The sequence below is a fragment of the Saccopteryx bilineata genome, chromosome 4, assembly GCF_036850765.1.
Source record: "Saccopteryx bilineata isolate mSacBil1 chromosome 4, mSacBil1_pri_phased_curated, whole genome shotgun sequence".
In the NCBI taxonomy this organism is placed as follows: Eukaryota; Metazoa; Chordata; class Mammalia; order Chiroptera; family Emballonuridae; genus Saccopteryx; species Saccopteryx bilineata.
The window spans coordinates 182339945-182363090 of record NC_089493.1 but is presented as its reverse complement, the minus strand read 5'-3'; the positions used below and the strand labels follow the sequence as shown (position 1 = coordinate 182363090).

At 40.0% G+C, this 23146-nt stretch overlaps 1 protein-coding gene across 8 annotated transcripts in view; it reads left to right on the top strand.

The window, feature by feature from the left end:
* The window catches only part of EBF1 (EBF transcription factor 1), a 389332-nt gene that overhangs the window by 6394 nt on the left and 359792 nt on the right, over positions 1 to 23146 (top strand). For all 8 annotated transcript variants that reach the window (XM_066273163.1, XM_066273159.1, XM_066273162.1 and 5 more), the window contains exons 5-6: positions 7774 to 7847; positions 17720 to 17788. In XM_066273163.1, coding sequence (XP_066129260.1) covers positions 7774 to 7847; positions 17720 to 17788 — 143 coding nt within the window. The remainder of the gene's footprint in view (positions 1 to 7773; positions 7848 to 17719; positions 17789 to 23146) is intronic.

Here is a 23146-nt window from a genome sequence, read left to right as displayed (position 1 = left end):
TGCAGTGATCCCTCTAATCAGAAGTAAGACGTAATATAAGCTGATTGAATAAATAGCCCCCAACCCCTGCCCTGTGAAATTCTTTTTGATAGACTAGGATTTTGATACTTAGAATGCGGACTGAAATAATTTTAGTGATGTGATGAGTTTTAATAACATTGTAATTTCAGAGGGAGTATGTAGTCACAGTTCAAGTCTTCCCTTGGCTGCTTGTTTATTGTAACATTTTTTTTCAGATCAAAGATGCAGCTTTATGTGTGTGATATCATATCTTTGACTCACAAGATGGGGTTAAAACTCGAAGGGAATCTTTGGCAGACAAAATCCCAAACTAGCTGTGTACTCCATATTTTCATAGAATGTTCCTGATCTTGGGTGGAGTTAGTCATTGAGATCAAACAGAAGGGTCCTCAACCAAGATGTATTGGTATGACACGGTATTTCACACCTTTTCAAAGTATCTCATTACACTATTCTGGGTAATGACTCTTAATTTTGGACTCTACCAGAAAGATGACTCTTCATTTGGAGTGAATATGTAAGGATTTGAGCCACCTTATCTTACGCTGCCTCTCTTATAAAATATATCCCTTCTAAAAGGATATATTTTAAAAATTTATCCACCAACTAGAAAATAAGAGGCTTGCTTTTGGGAAGGGTTTGTTCAAAACCAAGTTTAGCTGGACTAAAAATAGGTTGTTTTTGTGTCTTTGCTGTTTTTGGTATTCCATTAGTGAGCATGCAAAAAGGCCTATGTAAGACTCAGAAGTTTATGGCTGTTACATCCAGGAACAGTATCTACTATAGAAGTTCAAATAAACCCAGTGGGGGAGGTTTGAGGCTTAATGTGCCTCGTTTCTAATTTTCAGGTAGTCTATGATATATGACTGTGTTCTGTGATTGCTTCGCTGGGTTATTTATCTTTAAATAGTTGGAAAGCCTTTAACTTATCACCCCTCCTAATAGCTTGCTTAAAAAAAAAAGTTACATTTTTATAATTCAAAGAAAGACTACCAAATTCCATAAAGTTATCAAAAAATGTAAACAGCCTTGCCCCCCAAAGAAAAGCTTTTATTTATTTATTTATTTATTTATTTGAAAGGGGTAAATAATAGCCACTCCATCCTCGAATGTATGGATTTGAAGGTAGGTGAGGTGGCGAGGGGACTCGAAAAGGTCCCGGCACAGTGAGAGGCTCAAGGTACAATAATCCGAAAGGCTGTCATATTTCTTCTCCCAACTCATCTTTATATATTTGTTTTGATGTTCCTAGTACTTTAAGTTATTGATGCAAGTGCATTTTCCCCTATTGATTGTTTCATTATATCCTGCCACAGCTACGTAGATTTGATTAACAACCCTTTCGGTTCATGTTTCTTCATTGGTAGATAAACACATTTTTAGTATATCAATAAGTTCCAAAGGAATTCACCAGGCCAGCGGAGAGGTTCTTTTATATATTTGGGGAAACAAACAAACAGAAAAGGACGGGGCAAGATTATAGTCAGAAGCCATATTTCAGCAGCTTTGCTCTCTCTCTCCTTTGGTAACATGTCAAAAATGCAGGTGATTTAAATTTCCTTGCACATAGAGGAATGAAGAAGTTTGGAATTTTTATGCATGATCAGGACCTGTGTTTGGGAAAATGTAAACTCATCACAGTGGAAAATGTGTTGTTTGGAGTCTGGGGGTGAAAACAAAGCTGATGGTTTTGGAGAGATTGCCGGAGCCAGATGGCCTAGTACTTCCCCAGTCTGGCGGTCCAACTGCTCCCTCCTGGATAATATACAGCCATTTGTTCGGGGATATTTACGCTAGAGCTGTTTCCATGTGAATGTTTGAACAGCATTAAAAACGAACATATTAGCAGTGATGCATTTATCGAACTTGTGTGACTATACCGATAGACTGTTCTTATGCCTTTACTTATATTGCTGAGAGGCAGGAAGGAGGGTTTGGATGTTGGTGAATTGTTTATATAGTTGTTGAATGAGAATAATCTGGTCTCGTGAGTAATTAGAATATGTAAGCATTTGGAATGAAGCTAATGGAAATAATGGTGGCACCTACCTCGGAGCTCCGTTGTGAAAATTACATAAACTCACACACGTGAAGTGCTTAGAATAGTGACAGGCACACACATTTAAGTGCTTAATAAATTAGCTGCTTTTATTTATTATTATTATTATTATTATTATTCCACTGGGTTGACAAAACCAGTCGACTCTGTTAATAGATGTCAATGTAGTTACCATCTGAGTGAAATATCTTTTATTACTGCTAGAAAAAGAAATATAATATGGGGTTGTTAGACTGATTCAGTTTTTATCTTGGTGTTTAAATAATATAAGGGATTTTATTTCTTTGAGACATAAAAGATGCATTCTGAAGGCCAACTGCTTTCAGTACACATTTTCTTTCTATACAGAGCTGTGATGTAACTGAACAGCACACTGAATATGATATCATTCCTCTGCAACTTTCCTAATTCAGCCCTGAAAACAGTCTGCTTAGCTGCTGAGCTGAAATTACATCTTTGTCATTCGTTCACCAGTAGCCAAGCTGCTAATTGAAGCAAAAATAATTTTTTTAAAAAATTTCATCCCACTATTAATGTTGGATTGCTGTTTGACACAATTGTTTATGAAATGTCAGATTTGTAGTGTTTTCTTTGGCACAGGATAATTTCTAACTAGGGCTCCTTCACCTTCTGGAAATTTCTAGGATTACATTAGCTAGAACTTTTTTTTTTCAATGACAGGCAGTGGAGCTTGGTAGTCGAATGTAATGATTAATACACAGTATGCTGATAGTCTAGCTGTTTGTATTATTTTTTTGATTAGTTTCAATTCTTGGTAATTTGCTACCAAAGCCTTGTTGACAGTTTGTATTTAGGGGATGCTTCACTTCTGGTTGAATGAGGTACTTTGTACATTCATGAACTGATTTTTTTCCCCCAATGAACTAATTCTTTAAAGTGACACATTTAGGTTTGGCCTTTTATTTTGTATGTGGAAGAAAGAGTAACATATTTTAAAGGCTACTCTTTCTGCTTTAAATAAAAAAATTAGGCATTTTTTTTGTTATAGATAACTTTTCTTTCTCTTTTTCTTTCCTTTTTCCTTTTTGGTCTTCCTAAGCTAATGATGACAAGTCTCCTATTGTTTGGTTGTAAAACAAAAAGGCTAATGAAAACATTTTGTCTCTAAAACCCTTGTGGATTTTGATAAACCAAAGTCACAATAGTCTCCTCTCCCCTTCTCCCTTTTGGCAAGGGACACAAAGAGTTAAAACTATTAGAAAAGTAAACAAAGAAAGCCATGCTTAATTCTCTGTATTTCCTTTGGCATCCCATTGAAGTGTGATCCTGGTGTACGTTCACCGTCTATTTTCTGTTTTACTGTGTGGTCTTGATCCACAGTAAGTTTCGGTTAACTTTTAAAAACCCAGTGATATTTTAGAAAAGCAGGGATGGACCGCACTTCACAAGATGCCTTCTAAAACAGTGTCAGCCAAGGCAGATTTTCACTATTGATTGATTGATTTCTTTTCAAAGGGCTATCGGTTAATTTACAATTGGGCATTTGAGATTGATGGCATTTTATCCTCTCATTATAAACCTTCTGCATAATTGCATAAAGATGTGAAAGTTTAACAATTCTTATTGTTTTTTTTTGTTGTTGTTAATTATAAAACATTATTTTGGAAAAAGCCTTTCGATCTGAAAGTTAATAGGAATATTACAAATAAGTGCATATTTTCTTTCTGCTTCACAGAGGAAGGCATTAAGAAAAGGGAGGCTGCTAGTATATCAGAAAAATAAATCTGCTCCAAACATGTCAAGTTTGGACGACTTGTTTTTCAATTTCGCCAGGTTTTTAGAGTTGAGATGAAGTTAACTCTGTTTATTTTTTTACTTTTCTTCCTGAACAAGCATTCCTGCCACCTTAAGGCATTTATTTGCCATTGGCAGAATAATGTAAACATTGTTTTCTGCCTGATATTGTGTTTTTGTTGTTGTTGCTTAGGTTAAAACTGCAACTTGCTTTATACCATCCATTCACTTCTTTAAATAAATATTTTCTATGCTTTCTCTTCTCTTCCCACCCATCTCTCTAACAGGCCTCTCATCCTTACTCCTGATAAACACATTGATTTATTTAAATCACTGTTGTCTTTGTTGCTCTCCAAGCGGACTACCTTCCTCACAGGGAACAGACGCATAATTTACTATGGAGGATGAAAATAAGCCTTCTTCTTGGTTTTCCATTGTTTGGGCCCTCAACCAGCTGTCTATTAAAATGGTTTCACTTAAAATAGTCAATGCTGTTTATATGCTCCTGTGATCTCCCAGCTGATCCAGCCCCAATGAGCTTTGTTCACACCCCACAGAGGCACATATTTAAATTAAGAAGAAAAGCAGGAACTTCTTTCTATGTTGGTGTTAAAGGATTCCTTTCCCTTTAGGCTTAAAGTCTGGGTGTGCTGAACTGTGAACCCATCTCTGCGCGTGTAGTAACTGTAGATGGTAGAGAGTTGATGTGTGCTATCCTTTGGGTGCGTAAGCTGGAGGATGAACTTAGTGGCATTTTTAAAAGTCTGTCTTGTTGTTGAGACTCTGCATTTGAGAGATACATTAAAATGAATTTATGCATTACATATTTCCCTGTAATGGAGCTCATTTGATCATTGATTGCCTGGCTCATACCTTTTACATGATTTTGTGTGTGTGTGTGTGTGTGTGTGTGTGTGTGTGTCTGTCTGTCTGTCTTAACAAGCTTTTTTAAAGCCACAAAGACTGCTTTAGGTGAGGTTGGAGATGAATCTGTCTTTGACTGAGTTCCACTCCATAGCTGACCCTGTTACACTGAGGTTCCAGTTGACTCTGTTCAAAGGATTGTAGTTGTTACTCATAGGACAGTGAAAAGACTGCCTGTTTCACTTCTATTTCAGAAGTCACAGAAGCAGCAAGCACTTCTTTTTCTGCGTGTAGGTGCTGAAAAATATTGTTCGGTTGAGGCTGTATGGAAAGGGACAGCAGAAACTTCACGCTTCCTTTCTCCTCAGTTCCTAACTATTTCTGAGCAAATCCAAACTCATGCTTTCATTTTTCTGGGCTTGACTCAGAGAAAGATACTCCATTTTGGCCTCTGTTGCCAGAGGCGAAGTGGCAGTTTGGCATTCGGTAGGGAGATGTGTTACAGAGGTCCGGGGCCTTCAGCGAATGATGTTCCGTCGTGGATAAAAATACCGGGTTCCTGGGAATTCATGGATTATTGACTGTTTGGGGTGTTACATCCATTTTTGCAGCATGGGCCCACTGATTTTAATGAAACTGGAAGATTCAGTAAAAATACTACATGTCATTTAGAAATAAAACAAGAAGGTCTGTTGTAACTGATATTTCCACCTCCCCAAAGAATCAAACTTTTTTTCTTTCTTTTTTTACCAGGAGGGAAAACCCCACCAATACCTGTGAACTTATTTACCAAGTTACTTCTATTAGTTTAGCATTGACAAAAAACTAAAGTTGAAACAGAGGTTATCGGGGATATTAAGAGAACATACGAAACGTGTAGTGATAATAGGACTTCACAGAAATGGGTGATTAGCATATTTTAGCACCATGTATGAGATCTAATCAGTTATTGACAGTGTTTCTTTGGTTTTCCAGCAGTGATTGTAGTAAATAAAGCAGGCAGATAAAAATTTTGCTTTCCAGAATGTTTTCGATTCACTGAATGCATTTTTCTTGGGTAAAGCAACTTCTTGGGTGTTTGAAAAGGTCCTTTAAGAATACAGAAAGGGATCATCCATGCATGCCATTAACTAGAGGATAAAAATGTGAGGGACAGTGTAACATTAACAAAACCTAGATCGTCTCCCTAGAAGATGGTTATGAGTTACGTAAGGTGCTGAAGTCTGGCTGATGATCTCTGGTGGGCGACAGGCACTACCTTAACCAAGTGGTTAGAGTTTACTGCCAGTAGTGGAACTAGATGACAGTGACATTCGATACCCTGAGAACTGAGCACCACATTCTGTGGTATTCTGGCTCTGAATTGTACAACTTCAGTCTAAATCTGAGGAAACATCAGACAAACCCAAATCGAGGCTATTCTACACAAGATCTGGCCTGTATTCTTCAACAATGTCAGTGTCATGAAATGCAAAGACTCAGGAATATTCTATATTGGAGACATACAGCTGAATGCAATGATTGGTACTAGATTTTTTTTTTCCTCTAAGGATATTATTGATAATTGGTGAATCTCAATAAGGTCTGTAGATTAGATTACTGTATTGTATCAATTTTCTGATTCAGATAATTGTACTGTGGTTATGTAAGAGAATTCCTTTAAGGAAATACATGTTGAAGTATTTAGGGTATGTCTGCAATTTACTAATAGATGGTTCAGGGAAAAGTGGAGGGAAAAGAATAACACCTTTAGTAAAATGTAAACATTTGATGAGTCTGAGTAAAGAGCATCTTTGACTTCTATATTTTTGCAAATTTTCTGTAAGTCTAAACTATGTCAAAGTAAACCCTTAAACTGAGAGTTAACCTTAAAAATAATTTTGATGGGTTAATGGTAGGGAAATGTTTTCTTTTTATGCAGGTACGTTTTGTTCTTTTTTTACTTTATTGCTATTTTTGTTTTGTAATGGAGCTAGATATCTTAACCAGAGCATGTGCAAGGGTCCCCACACAAGGTGTCTTAAGCTCTCATCATTTACAGGTTCTAAAAGTCCCAGGTTCATAAACAAAGCACATTAGCACCCACTACAAGTTAGTTACTGTAGCATCTGTACGTACTAAATGAGGATAGTCTCTGGTTAATTTAAGTAGTTTTATCACCAAGCAGTTGAGGGTTATGTGAATGTGTGAAAGTAATTTTATTAACAATCTGAAGCTATGTTATGTTAGTATTATGCAGTGATACAGTGTTGAGTTAGTTAAGATGTATCCCGATGCAGAGCACTGCTCTACCAATAGCAGTGAGTTTTCCTTTGGCTCAGATGTAGATCTTCCAGGAAGCTGAGGTCTCAGGGAAACTTCCTAGTGATCTTAAGTGAAATGTTTGTACACACATTACTAAAAGCAGACAGAAACATCTTGGCTGGTGAGGTGGTTTGGGACTCCAGATTTTGAGAGTCAGATGCAATTCTTCTTAGTTTAGGGAGATGACTATATGACTTCAGCCCACACATATGCTGGCGAGCATTACTGTTTGGGTGGGTGTACACCCTGGAGAGCACATGTTTTCAGCCTGTTGGTGGGGAGAAGGGTTTTCCCTGATTGATGAGTCATCTCAGAGGGGACAATGAGTGTATGGTCTTGCAGCTTATATCCCCACTTGTTTTCTGTTGCTCACCTCTAGACTACTACATGTTGGGGATGGAAGTAGTAAAGTGAGCTGGCAAATACATACAGATCGTGTACTTTTCTCTTTTTTAAATCAATAGTATTTCAATCTGCTTAACTGGCTAGTTTTCCCCTTACCATTGATTAGATTTCTCTTTATTCTGAATTGAGAGAATTGTGGTTGTCTTGATGACAGACTGGTAATTGACAGACTAGAGAGGAACGTAGCCCCTTCCACTCAGTTTGGGTTGATCCTTACCAAAGTATCTTGTTATAATCAGCCCAGGGAGCCTTAGGCTCCTGAAAGCTAACTGGCCCGTAGCAGTGGTGAAGCGGTCGAGAGCTCACCGTGATAGTTCTTTGCAACTTGGTTTCATTCTTAGCTCAAATTCTGCCTTTGTTTACAGGCCATAGTGTATGAAGGCCAAGACAAGAACCCAGAAATGTGCCGAGTCTTGCTCACCCACGAGATTATGTGCAGGTAAGAAATACCTGGTTCTCTCTCTTTAATTTAGCAAAGAGAAGATGAATTTGTATCTCAGATCCAGGTGAACTCAGGTTTATATTGGAGGACCTGCTTATTTTTCTTCTATTAGACAATCTAAAACGAGCTGTTAGATATGAGTATTTGGTCCTAAATTGTCAGGCATCAGAGTGGTTTTCAATTATTTATTGGAGTCCATCCTGTAAGATGTACATTTCCATTTTGATATCACACTGTTAATGGGCATGAAGCAGTACCCTCCCCTTCTTCCTTTCAATTGAATAAAATACAATATAACCCTTTTAGTGTTAATATATGCGCTCAACTGCATTGCTTGTAAAATGAGTAAGAGTTCTATTAATGTCAGCAGAAGCCTCTGTTTGATAAGACTTAAGGTATGGTTCCTCTTTTTAATTCTCTCACTTAAATATATGATGTCCACACATAGATAGCATTCCTGTTTAAGTTGAGTGTGGATTTTCTTTGACCCACTGCCCCTGCCCCTTGATTCTGATCTCTTAAGCTTAGTTACTCTCTATCTAACTATAACAATGTAGCTAATATTTCTCAGGGGTAGTGAGCTTTTGGAAAGATAGCAAAGATGGGTCCCGAAAAGGTATAAAAATCATGCCATCTGCAAATGAGCGTATTTATTTTTACCCTCTGTCACACTGAACCTACTAGCTACTATGTTTGAAAATAGGCACATGGACCACATTCAGGTCCATGATCTCAGCCAGTCCTCCACATGTGGGAAAGTAGACCAGAGAACACCTTGTAACTTGCAGTTTAGGATTCTTATTCTTCATAAAATAACACTGTTACTTTGCTCCTGATATATGCTGAGTAATTGGATAAAGCATGAAGATGCCACTCTGCATCAGAGCAAGCCTACTAATTGCTTTGTTAGTCACGCAGGCTCTCCCTTGCACAAAGCGTGCTTGGCTCCTCTTCTGATTATTATTGACCAGTCCCGTTAGGGGTGCAGCATGGTGGGCTTTATTTGCTGCTCATGGACTTGTGGGACAATCAGTCTTAAAAATCTACAGGTAGCAATAAAATAGAACGGGCTGAGTGTGTTTCCTTACTCAAATCCCAAATGTTCCTTCTTTATCTAGAATAATGTATCTAAAAAATTTTTTTTTCTTAAAAAAGAAACCATACTTTTAATATATTATTCTAAAATATACAGGAGTTTCACAAGTTTTCGCTTCAGTGATTTGTAAAACTTGTTAATTATTTAAAAACAGGTTGCTTTTTAACTCTAAAGCAGTAGCAAAATCCAAAAATATGGTCATAGGTTTCTCAGAAGATATTAGGCAAAAATTAATGTTATACTGTATACAGCAATTGTATGATTAAAGCTGATTAGCACTTTTCAGAATTAAATGAATGCTTAGAAAAAGCATAAAACATGACCACCTTTGTAGTACTATTTTTTTTTCTGACTAGATTTTAGAGTCCCACAATTAGCATGTCATTAGAATGAATTTTCAATATTCTCTTTCATATGAGTCTAGCAAAATAAGAGACAGACAGGAAGATGGATCTCAACCAATAGTACAACTAATACCTATATATTATAGATTTGCATCTCATATCTGTGCATGTTTGGGTTCTGCAAGAAATAATTCTGTTCTTGAAATACTTAAAGATATATTATGCCTTTCACACACAAGCCTACCCTCTATTAATGCAGTTTATATTTTTCTTGTTCTTAAAATGCATTGGTCCAAAGTACTTTATTATGCTGGTTGCTGTGCTTTACTGCTGATGTTCTTTCTATTTTTCAGAAACATAAAAATAGCAAAAATAAAAATCTCAAGCCACTGAAGGCAAATGATGATGTTTGTACTGCATGGCTGAGAGGGAAAAGCCATATTCAAAATGTCATCCTGTTAATGTTACAGATTACGGTTTTCCTGGCTGCCTATAGATGTGTAAGGGGTACTGTTTGTTTACCAGGCCGCCATGACCCTATTACACAAACCTGTCATCTATTGTGTGGCTAACAGTCTTTTAAATTGCAAATCTGATGCTCTTTAGGGGGCTTTAGGAAAAAAAATCTCACTTTACACACCATCCTATTTCTCTTGATTTCTTGCCTGTTGTAAGTGGAAGTTGGGATGTGCTGAATTTGCACCAGGGGTGCAAATGCAGGCTCAATTATAAGCATAAAATTAGAGTCTGTTCACCATTAATCAGCCTGGCTAATTGCTATGCACCACCATTAGCCATATGGTGTGAAAGACAGCTTGCTCTCCCCAAGATGAAATTTCTTCATTGCAGACATGAAATAGTGAGGGCCCTGGATTTTAAAATAGCGTGTTTTAGATATTTAATTTCTAAACAACTTTCTGCCATGCTTTCTATCAAGGCTAACGGCACAATAAAACTTTGTGTTTGTGTCACAAAAGCTGTGTATTTATGGTACGTTGGGGCGATAGTAAAGGAGACACAGAGAATTTACATCGACAGGAAAAGGCTTGGGATGACTCTGTTTTGTTGCAGGAAAAGGATAAAAAAGGGAAGAAAGAGAGAAAAAAGAAAAGAAGGAAGTTGTGTCTCCGGTGGTTGCACATTTTAAGAAACTCATTTTGTTCTGTTGTGAGGATGACCCCAGGGCATGAGCTTACTGACGGACTTGCCACCATTGGCTTATAATTATCGCCACTCTTCGAGACAAAACCTCTTTGACTTGGTGGCAGAGAGCACTTTTGGTGGAATTCTGAGAGAATGTCTGCATTTTTAGTAAATTGGAATCTATCATTACATTTTGCTGATACCTGGTGTTAAGGTCTTAAAATAATATGGACCCATACAGGATTTTTTTTTTTTTAAGTGGGAGTCCATAAGGGATTTGGCTATAAGTGCATCTCAACATCCTATGTTTAAGTGTGACTAGAAAATAGGAGCCCTGCTTGCTAGATGAACCCAACTCCCACCCTCCTGGGCAGGCTGGAGCAGATGTTCTCTCTCTCTAGAGCACAGGACAGTTTCAGGGTTAGCCTCTCCCTTGACCTGGCCTCTTCTACCTTCTTCTATGCCTGGCTTATTCTGATATTTGTCCTTCTGATTCCCACTGTGGCATAGCTGCTTCAGGAAAGCGACCCTGGCCCTTGTTCTGAATGGTATCCCTGTGCTAGGCATTGCCAATCTAACCCGTGCTTCACTTTCACAGCACTCTGCACATGTCACTATAGGTCCACGTCCCGTCTTCCTCGCTGGACTAAGAGCTTGAAGGCAGGGAAGGCACTCAGTTTTCCTGTGTGCTTCAGCTGGTGCGTGTGTGAAGTGGGGGAAAAGTCTTATAGGGAGTTGTTAAGGTTAGATGCTATAGTCCCCATAAATGCTCATCATGGTGCCTGGCACATGGCAGATACCGAATGTCTGTTGTTGTTATTTACAGTAGTAGCAGTAGTATTAGTATTAATAGGAATAGAAGCAGAAGTAGTAGCGACTATGGCAGCAATGTCCAGTGTCTAGCTAGGTATGTGGCCCATAGTTGTTCAGAGCGAAGGCTTGACAAGAGAACTTCAAAAGGAGTGAAGTGTCTACCGAAGCATTTACATATTTTATTCAGGTGTGGTGGTTAAGGGGATTTTTTCATTCATTCTTTCAGCACGTATAGTGTGCAAAGCACTGTGGGATGCTGAGCCCAACAGAACTGAGCCCTGCAGCAGGAGAGTGGACAGATCAGATGAGACCTGTAGGCAGATAACTGGGCTACTATAGAAAGGGTTGCCTGGGATGAGAGCTCAGGCAAAGGACTGTAGCTGTTGAGAGAGGGCAGGACATCCTTGTGGGCAGGTGGTAGCCACAGGAATGGGGAGGAGAATGAGAGAGGGCAGGGATTTTAGAGGATGCATGAAGTGTTCAGGCCCATGTGTCAGTGGTCCAGGTAGGACTTCTCTGTAGAGAGGTCTGCAGGTGGGTGGACCTATGGACTGGAGCAGGGAAGAGAGTTGGGGTGGAAAACCACCAACTTCAGAGGTCTTTTCCCAAAGATGAGGGTCAAAGCTATGGGCTTACAAGGGATTTGACAAAGGTGCGAGAAGAAAGAGAAGAGCCCTTGGATACATTCTTGGGCAATAATCACATGTAGTGAGGAGGGAGGGTGTGCCGAAGATTAGAGAAAAGGACCTTGAGCAGAACAGGGCATAGAAATAAAAGGTGGGTGTTTCAAAGACAGGCGCTGTCATGCAAATGCTAGGGGGATGGACACGAAGGCTGAGAAAAGCAGCTAAAGGTCACAGGTGAATGAAGCCAGTTTTTAATGGGGGTGCAAGCAGTGATGGAGACTCTGGCAAGGAGAAAGTTGGACAGCAAAGAAACTAACTTAAAAAGGGAGTAGCAAGTCTTTTTTTTTTTTTTAAGACAATGGGAAAACTTGACAATGTATATAAACTAAGGGAAAGAATAAACTTATTCTTACCACTATTAATCATACTCTTCAGATAATTTCATTATCTTATTCTACAGCCACTTTGGCTGAATGGGGAAGATATTTTAGTTTTTATTGTGGAGCGTGGAGAGTGGTAGGGTGCTTTTCTCCAGGTGAGAGAGCCTCGGCTCATTGGAAGAAGCTGCGTGTGCCTAAGGTGAGGATCTGCAGGTCCCACGACCAGAAAACATCTAGCTGTTTCTTGCCCTGATTTATGGAGCTGCATGTCAGCTCACTGGAGACAGGCCACCTGTGTCAGGCTGCTGAAGAAGAGGCTGAGAAGTTTGCCTTTCCCTGGGTGTGCAGGATTGTCTGGGAGATGCATGGGCCCGCTGGGAAAAGAGCTGCTGCTTTGAGCCCACAGTGTACTTATTCTAACAGGAGCTGAGTACCCACTCCTGTGATGGGCTGCATCGGTCTCCTGCCACTTGCAGGTTGAGAAGGTATATGAAAGAGTGAGAGTCTTGCCCTGTGACAAAGCAAATTCGGAAACTCTTAAGTCCTTGATAGATACCTGCTTTAGGGAGCTAATACCAGGTCTGTGCCTGGTACAGTGCCAGAGACACAAGTAGGAGCCTAAGAAACATCTCTCTGAATAGACGAAGACCCATCAATCACCCAGTAATGAGGACATAATTATCACTGTGAGCTCTTTCATTGCCACTGGAACTTTGCCTTTGAAATGATTTTGCGTCTGCTGTCCCGAGTACTGTATTGTTTCACTCTCAGTTGTCTTCTGCCTTAAACACCAGTGAAGCTGTTTCCTTTTCAGCGGTCCTTGGTTAATGCCTGTCTTGTGTATGGTGGAGGTTGGTGCCCACCTTTCTGGGTCCTTATGAGTTCAGTGGAAAAAATTAGGGGCAGTTCAACTCAGAGCATGGAGGACTTAAGTGGGCAGGAAACACTGTCACGGGAAGGACAGGTCTTTGGTCTGCTTCACCCTGGGGCTAGAACTAGGGAGCCACAGGGGGATAGATGTCAGCTCAGTCCAAGGGAAGCCCTTCCTTCTCCCACTGACAGTTGATTTTTAGTTTTTCAATAGGAAGGTCATAATGCAATACAAAGCCGAAGACTGTAGATGTATTTAAATACAATATATACCCTCCATTCTTCCCCTCTCTTATTCCACGCCCTATGGGTTATGGCTTTGAAGTTTCTATTCATTTATTAAAATTTTTTTCCCCAAGTGCCTAGAGTGTACCTGTCTCTGTTCTAGTCACTGGGGATATAAAGGTAAATAAAAAAGTCTTGCCCTGGCCGGTTGGCTCAGTGGTAGAGCGTCGGCCTGGCGTGCAGGAGTCCTGGGTTTGATTCCTGGCCAGGGCACACAGGAGAAGCGCCCATCTGCTTCTCCACCCCTCCCCCTCTCCTTCCTCTCTGTCTCTCTCTTCCCCTCCCGCAGCCAAGGCTCCATTGGAGCAAAGTTGGCCAGGCGCTGAGGATGGCTCTATGGCCTCTGCCTCAGGCGCTAGAATGGCTCTGGTTGCAACAGAGCAGTGCCCCAGAGGGGCAGAACATCGCCCCCTGGTGCGCGTGCCGGGTGGATCCCGGTCGGGCGCATGCGGGATTCTGTCTGACTACCTCTCCATTTCCAACTTCAGAAAAAAACAACAAAAAACAAAAAAAAAAGTCTTAAGCTGCTGTCCTTGTGGGGTTTAGGTTCTAGTGTGAGAGTCAGACAATGAAAAAGAAGACCAGCATGAAGTGTAATGTGGCGAGGCTCAGGAAGAAAAGTGAAGCAGGTTAAGGAGCCGAGAGCTCTGGCGCTCGGGGTCCAGGCAGGCCTTCCTAAGGCAGTCACGTCGTGCAGAGATGCGTGAAGAGAGGCTGTGAGCCATGCTTGTGACAAAGCCTCCTGTCCTCCCTCCCTCTCTTTCTCTCTCTCACATTTTTATCCCAGAAATAGGACCATACCATACTTATTTTGCAACTTGGTTTTCTCCAATCACCACATAACGTAAACTTATTTTCATGGTCCTGAGTAAAAACCCACCTTCATTCATTTTTAATGCTGTGCAGAATTCCATCTATACATGTACCTGCATATACTGCATGTACACACATACATATTTATTTGAAGTGGACTCATGCCGTAGACACTTTTTGTCACCACCCCCGGTGTAGAGCGGAGCCCAAGTATCTCGCTTTGGGAACGCTGTGTGATGTAGTGACATGACCTGCGGGACAGGAACCTGTGGGCTATTTTCCACCCTTTGACTAAAGTGTTTTTTTTTTTTTAATTTGTGTTAAGTGACCTCCAGAAGCCCCTTGATTCCGTTTTCTCTTTCGTTCATTCCCCTATTTTATTCCTATTCATTCTCTTTCCTTCTGCAGTTCTGTTCTTCAAATCTGCCTGGTCCTTAGGGGCACAGCACGAGGTGGGGGTGGTTCTCATTTATGCTGTTCTTCAATTCCTCTGCCCTCTCTCAAAGGCATTTTTATTTTAAGGAGGTAGGGACAGTGCTTAAGTCAAAGGACCAATCTCTGGCCTAGTGTGGTACTCGCTTGGGAGAGGTGGTTAGCTGTATGAGTGAGGATGGAGGTGGGGAGGGAGACTACACTCTCCTTCATCATCAGCGTCTGCCCAGAGGGTCAGCTTGGCTTTCTTTGTCTGTCACCTTTCTATTTTTTGGATTGTATTTATCCCTTTCCCCCAATACATTCTATTCATTCTTAGAGTGAATCAATCAATCAATCCAATATTTGAGTTCTCTGTTCTAAGCCTTATGTTACTCTTTAGGTAAATAAAATCGACAATCTCTTCCTTTATGAAGGATACGGGGAAAGGGAAAGATAGCAACAAAAAAATTTACATAAATATATATGTAAGAATGGAATTTGCATTGTGTCAAGTGCCCTGAAAGAGAAAACCAGCAGAAACCTAACTTTGATTAAGGGCAAGTGTCAGGGCCAGCCCTGCAGGAAAGAGCCTAGAGGCTGAGTTCTGCAGGGGGACCAGGTACTGACTGACTAGGGAGGGGCCAGAGGAGACACAGAGCAGGTGGGAGGCCTGCTTTGGCCTGGGCTGGGGTCAGGCTGAACAGGACACATCAGAGAGATTGGAATTGGCCAGTGAGGCTGCGGACTGGGAAAGTGGAGGAGGTGACAGGAGATTGGGAGGTGGTGTGGCATCATGTCATGCCATAGATTCATTCTACATGCGATGGGAAGGCATTAAAAGGTCTCAGGCAGTGAAGTGACACGGTCCTATTAATACTTTGAAAAGATCACTCAGGCTGTAGCAGAGAGTAAAGAGTGAAGGCAGTGAGGCCACCGGACGAATTCAAAAAGACGCAAGTGGCTAGGACCAGGGGGGTAGCAGAGGGAGGGAGGGAGAGAGTCAGACAAACTTGAGATGTAGATTCGACTCCACAACTTCCATTATAAAAGTTGGAGAGTCCCTGGTGAGCTTTAGTCTGGGCAGGACCTTGGTGAGGATGTCACCGCTGGGGACTTGCATTGCCCACTCACTATTTTGAAAAAGAAATAGGCCTTTCCATCCATTGGTTTTCTCCCTGGGTAGAGGGGGCCTTGGGCTGTGTCAATGGGCTGCTTTCTGAGACTTGTTGCCTCTGCAGAGCACAGGGCAGCCTTGCTCAGATGTGGATGAGGAGGAGGAGGCCAGAGGAGGCAGGGGCCGGGAGTGACCATGACCCTGCCCTTCCTGGAGCGCCAGTAGGCTCAGTCTCGGAGCCCGTCTTTATACCCTTATTGCATCGACTCTGTACCCTCTCAATTAGAGGTGGGCATGACAATGGCTCCTTTTACAAATGAGGAAACTTAGACTCTGTGAGGGGGACTACCTTGCTCACGGTGACTTAGGGAGCTCTATCCAACTCCAGAACCAGTGTTCTTAACCTCTATGCTCTTCTGCCCTTGAAATGTAGGAGGATCAGCATTCAGAGATGGAGTTGAATTTTTAAATTATGTTTTGCATGCATCCCAACTACTGTAGTTCTCATTTCTTGTTCCTTCATGGGTCTCTCAATCATTGGGACACTTTGGACTTTCTTGCCCCTGAAATCAGCTTAACTCGGGCCTAGAGGACGTATTTCCCTCAGAATCAGAAAGGCAAAGGCTATATAGGTGATAGCGTGGTATCAGTTGGGGCTTTGTTTGACAAGGGAGATGCAATTCTTACTCTTGCTTTCTGAACATATGAGAGACAAACAGAATTAGCACCAAATTTGGAAGCGGATTCTCTTCTCAGGGATATAGTTACAGCCTGGAGAGAGAATTCCCAACTTTGGTGAAAGACGCCCTATGTAGGAACATATTTCTGGGTCCTGGAAGTGAAGTTCAATGTCTGGTTCTCTCCGCCACTCTACGGTCACTAAGTCGAGTGCGTGTGTGTTCACACACATGTGCCTGGGTAAGTGCGTATATTTGTGGGGCCTGGTGTGTATAACCCTTAGATCACTTCCTCACCTCCTTGATTGATCAGATATGTGCTTTTCTAATGTGCCCCTGAGTGCAGACTGCCCAGTGGATACATGTTTTTATTTGCAAATAAGTCTCAGATGGATAGCTTTCCATTGACCATGGGTAATTTTCAAAAACCATCATTTTTTTTACCCTTTAGAAGCATCTCAGTTAAAAAAAAAAAAAAGGTGACAGACATAAGGTCACAGCTGGGGTGGAATCTGATAGTGGGTGCTTTTTCTGCCCATGGCTGTTTTTTCTGACCTAATGAAGAGCTTCTACCGTCAGTGCTCTGCTAACCTTCAGATCAACTGTCCATAGTTTTTCCAGAACACTTACGCAGTGGCCGGCTCAGGGCCCAAAAGCCAGAGGACATGCAGATTTCTACTTCCCCTTATCTTGTTTCTTGTTTGTCTTAATTATTGTGTGAATATTTTTATTCTCAGTGCAGATGGTTCAAAAGCTAACCTGTAGAGCTTTTAGGATTCTGAAAAGCCTGTGGTTGAAGAAAATGTCTCCCATAAAAAAGAAAGGAGAAGAAAAAGGAATCCACTTAACACAAAATGACTGGAGGAGGAGAAATCACTCATACCTCATTATTGACACGTTCCACACAATTAGTGTGATCTTGAGGGAAGAACGTTTGAGCCACCCACAACCCTGACTGTTCTCATTGGGTAGATGTTATAATAATGCATTTCACAGGGAACTCTCCCAATGCTGCGGGCAGTGATAGGAAGACCCCATGTAAGGGCTGGCAGTCCTGGCTCCCGGAGAGTCCCCTTTTCTCTCTCCTCCTTTGTGCCAGGGAGAGGTTAAGCCTGGCCATTAACCCATAGGTGACCCAAATAGAATTTTCTGTCCCTGGGATCTGTTGATTGCCAGGTATGGCTTTGTGGTAATTCTAGCATTTGCAACCCAGCAATTTGAACCTTCTGTCTGCCTAAATGATGATTTTACCGTGTAATGATTGTACTAAATCCTTTCGCTTTTGCTCCCCTAGCCGCTGTTGTGACAAGAAAAGCTGTGGCAACCGAAATGAGACTCCCTCAGATCCAGTGATAATTGACAGGTAGGGACCACTCTACTTTCACTGAATTCTTATTCCTCATTATAATGAAACACCTGCCTTGTGTTGCTCACGGGCGAGGGTTGGAAATGCATGTGGCCGAAATGTGCCTGTTGGTCATGACTTCATCTGCGCCGAGCTATTGCGATTCCTGGGAAAGCCATATGGGATGCTCTTTGGAGGCCCGTTTTCTTGCATTGCTCTGGTTTTGTGTCTGATTCACGCTCCTCAAGGAATATTTTCTTTTTTTCCCTCTCTTGACTTTCTGTGGCTCAGTCCTCATGCTGTGCCAGGAAGCTTCAGAAATAAAATAATAATAGTTTGTGATTTATGAAATGTGGTTGGGTGCTTATAAATATTTAACTTTTATTTGAAAAATGTTTGAATCATTATCACTTTTAGCTACAGTAGTTCTGTTGGATGTAATCCATCTACATTTTAAGGTTTTATTTATGCATAAAAAAGCAGTTTTAAAGAGATCTGTGAACCAAGATTTTTCTACTGTTATTTCCTGGGTTTGATTGGAGCTCATACTGTATTGTAAGCTGATTAATTTACCCTGCTTGTCTTAATTATCATGTTTTTTTAAACAGATCTATATTACTAATCTGACATGACCAAGTAAATCACTGTAGAGTAATAAATCTGTTTTAGTTGTTCGGTGTGATTCCAAGTCAGTGTGTGCCCATATTATGCAAAGTCGCATTCCAAATATTCACTTTACATTTTAATTATTGAAATTCATTGTATGGGAACATGTATGATAAACCATTTGTTACATAGCACTACTCATTGTGAGTTAAATGGTCTGGAAGGTTTATAGATACTGTCAGTTGTCAGCCAAGAAAAGGGCTAGCACCCTCCCCGCGCTGGGAGGGAGTCTTGCAAGGAAGACAGACTGACTCCCTCATCAGAGAAACCTACAGCTGAACCAAAGTCCCTTTTGGAGTTTAGTGATGTTCATTTTTGACAAATATGCCCCACCCCCTTACCTGTCTTCACAATTCTTTATTTTTTAGGGACCTGCTTTATCATTTTTCAGTTACCCTGAAAAGTGTTTGCTTCTTCATCATTTATGAAAAAACATGGTTGGTTTTGCCTTCTGGGGTTCTTCAGGCTTCAGCCCAATTTTGATTGCCAAGCAGCTTTCTAAAGCTTGCATTTCAACTAGATATTTTAATTAAATATCTCGCAACTAATATTTACTAACAGCATACACTTTTGCCTGATCAATAACTATTAATATACTTGATTCAGAGTTAACCCAGGTAGATAATTAACATGCAGTGAGGATATGGACCGCCTGTAGCTCATCTGTGAGAGCAGGCCTGCCATTCACATCAGATTTTTTCCCTCCCTGCAATGGGAGGGAAATCTTCAAATAAGATAACAAAAAAATAAGTATAATAATCTTTATGCTGTTTGTTTCGTATTAAATATGCCTCTTTAAAATGCCACTTGTTATTGCAAGCGACTTTTCCTTACTCATCCATTCAAAAGGAAAGTGTTCTGATAGAGGACCAGCCCAAATCGTCCCCCAAACTTTCGAAACGAGAAGCATTTTGTTCCCGTACACAGTTCCTTTTGGTTTAGACGATGACAAGAACCTTAGCTTGCCACCCTCAACAAAAACACTTTTTTTTTTTTTTTTTGCTTGTGAATGGGTTAAGCTTTTAAGTTCTTCGTTTGGTTTTAAGCCGTGACTCTGATATAGAAGGTTGATAGGACTGTGGTTTGAATAACATTTGATTTTGACCTGTTCCTGTGGGTTGCGATGGCATAAGAAACTTGACTCAGCAGCGCTGTAATTAGCCCGGCCCGTGTTTTTGAAACAGGATTGTGTTACCTGGATTGCATTAGTGTGGCTTCTATTGTTGCCGCTTTGCATCTGTCCCAGTAGGGTACTTAAAACCTTTTCTTGGCTGGGGTAGTTCAAACAATTTAGGCAAAATAAGTATGCACTTTATACTGTTGGTGGTTTTTGAGATATTATTCACGACATTTATCCCTTTTTATTTTTTATTTTTTTTTTCCTTTTGGGTTTGACAAAGTAGAACACAGTGTGTAGCCAATGTTGGTCTCTGTAAAGAGAGGAGAATTTTAAAAACATCTGAAATCCAGTGTGTCTGCACAAGCCCCAACGTATGTTTTGTTTCCTGGTGGCGGCCACTGTCTCCCGTGAACTGTCTTTTTAAGCAGTGAAGCCAGCTGATATGCAAAACCTCATCGAGCTATTCTTGTTTGCATCTGAGTTTTCAGAATTTATTTGTCCTCCAGTCTGCCAGTAGTTTTCAAAGCTCCAGTCTTGTCCATGCTGATATGTGACACTTCCATTTTTAACGATGAGAGAGAATAACAAGAAGAAAAGAACTTAGAGAGGGAAGGGCAAAATAAGAACGATTTTTCAATTCTGTAACATTGCTGCAAAAGAAAAAAAAAAGATGGAGGCAACTGTGTTTGACTCTCATAGTTTCCAATTTGATTCTGTATTACTGATTGCATAATATCTGTGTAACATGCTTAGGGTTTGATTTGTTTTCAGATTTATGGCTGAGCATCCCTGACTATTTTGTAAAAATAGGTTACGGGACCTGCATTCAGTAGCAGTAGTAACTGTTTGTACGAGATGCGTACAATATGTAATTACAGAGCTGAGGGTCTAGGCAATTGTTGTGCTAGTTTTAACACGCACTTACCTTTTGGGCACCAATAATTTTTAGCTCCTTTTGCTTGTCCTTCGGATGTTGGAAGAACACTGCTAAAATAAGACTTTTTAGCAGTGGTTATTCAGGAAAACTATTTATAGGGCAGAGAGAACCGGTTTTCTGGTCATACGGCAACAGTGCAGGGTAAGCTGTTTCTATGTTGCATTTTGGCTGTATTATTTGCTGCCAGTGATTTGGGGACACCAGCTTGGCATAGTCTATCCAAAAAAACAAACAAACCCAAAACACATGGAATTAACAAAATCAGCAGTAGCACACTGTGATTTAGAAAATGGATTTCTACTTCATTGTTTTATACTAGCACGCAACAAAGTAAGAAAAATGACTCTTTTTACAATTGTGACAATTTGTCGAGTCACTTCCAAAAAGTTTGTTGGAAAATTCCTGCAAATGTAGGGACTGTGTGTGCATCTGGAGTAGACTGCCAAGTTATATTTCTGCCTGATGCCAAATGGCTTGATTAAAAATTATAAAACCCAGGCTGTGCCCAGTGATCCAGGTATTTGGGCTGCGTAGATATGGAAAAAGTCAACTGTATTATGTTTAATAACTGATGACCAGGAACTAATAACAGCAAATTTCATTATTGTCGAGGTAAAGGGCTATGTGTAGTAATTATTGTTAAAGTAAAAAGCAAAAAATGACTTGCAGTTATTGAATTAAGGTGGAGATTGATTTAACATATTCACACAGTAACTCATATTTGAATTGAAAAGGTTTGCAATAAAATTCGTGTTTAGAAATTGAATAAATTGTAGTTTTATTACCACATTGGATATTCTTGTGTCCTAACCTTTTTCCTTGGAGTTATCTTAGTTCAATAAATAAAACCTCATTAGACTATTCCCATTTCAACGAGTTTATTAAATTTTGCAGGAGTAATTAGCATAAGCTGTGCTAATTTTTCTAGAAGACTAATGAGGGAGGTTCTTAATTAGGTTTACTTTGGTAGAATCAGAAAAGATGATAATGACAAAAGTCACATAGGGTAGTCTGAATTGGGAACCCAGTTTTTCTGAATCTATAAAAAATAGCTTCCATTTTCTAGGTGAAAACTTCTTTATAAATGCTTGAACTGAATATATAAAATGTGCAGAATGCTATTCTATTTCTAGTTAGCATCACCATCCATTCTTGATTTGCTTCACAGAACTCTTTATTTTCCTACCCTTGACTCACGAAACTCTTCTTTGAGCAATGACGTGGATGAATATAGATGGTCTTACAAAAAACATTTCTTTCTCCAAATTATGCTGTAGGATTCCTTCCACAAAGAGCCCTAAAGTTTCTTGCCCGATTTGTGGCACTTATTTCAGTGGAGCAGGACAGGGGTTGACTCAATATTTATTTGTTTGGTTTTTCAATTTAGGGTCAGTGTGACTGATGAATAGTTAGACCATGAAGTAAAGGAGAAAAATAAATGAGTCCAGTCCTTTATTAGCTTGTAATGTGGATGCATGCAACACACACACACACACACACACACACACACACACACACACTTCCCAACATGAGAAACCTAGCCTGTTTGGAATTACTATTCTTCTACTTAAGTGTCTCCTAAACAGAAAAAAAAAAGCATATCTTTTTTCCCCCCAGTATTTTAAAAGGTCTTTCATATCTAGAGCACTTTCATTTAGGTGGCATTAATTGGCTTTGTTTTATGATTCTTGGCTGCAATAGAATGTTCAGGAGTGAAAATATTAGAATGCTTCTCTTACCTGTTGATTTTACATGATATATATTATACGAGTAGAAAAGCTTAACCATGTCAGGGTTGTTCAAAAAACCAATTTTATTTAAGATCTATTCTTCATCTAAGAGATATAAATGCAATGATATGACTTTTCAGAAAAGTACAATGTTATCTCATCACCAAGGTAATTTCTTGTTTAGTTGATCCCAATGTATTTATATAACATGCGTGTTCATTTGTATAATAGGAAAGTAATAGTAAAACTTTAGAATTAGGATGTAATTGTGTGAGTTTTTTCCCCCCACTATTGAACGAGGTAGGGGGTGTGTTCTAATTCCTAAACTCAAAATCATAAGATTGTGAAGGCATCTGAGCCCTTCAACAATAAATGACTTCCTTCTTTTATCAACAAATATAAATCCCCAACTTTATTAACATTTTTTTAAATCTTCTGTAAAAATAAAGTCCTCCACTAACAGGAACATAAACATGTACTTTTATTGAAGTTGCAAAGGAGGCTTTTAGACAGAGTTTCTTGGCTTAATTTCACTGACCTTTCAACTCTTAATATTTTGGTTTTTATCTAGTTTTTAGAAGGACCAACTCCTAAAGATAATTCCTCTGTAAAATAAAGAAATGACTGTCTGGTGCATGAAAAACCAGAAGTGTTCATGTATTTCCTAGAGAGTAGGCCTTTATACCACCTGATTTCCTAATCTTGACTGCTGGCTTAACATAAAAGGAGGAGGACTTCACCTTTTAAAATTGCTCCAGGCAGGATAATTGCTCTCCTCTTGGTTGGTTTGGGGGTTACATTTCTCCCCAAAGTGACACGCCAGTGTCGACACCGAGCATGAATTTACAGTTGTTTATTCACTGTAGTGTATTTAAACATTTGTTTTCTCAGTGGGGAATTCACATGCGATTATTAGGAATGAG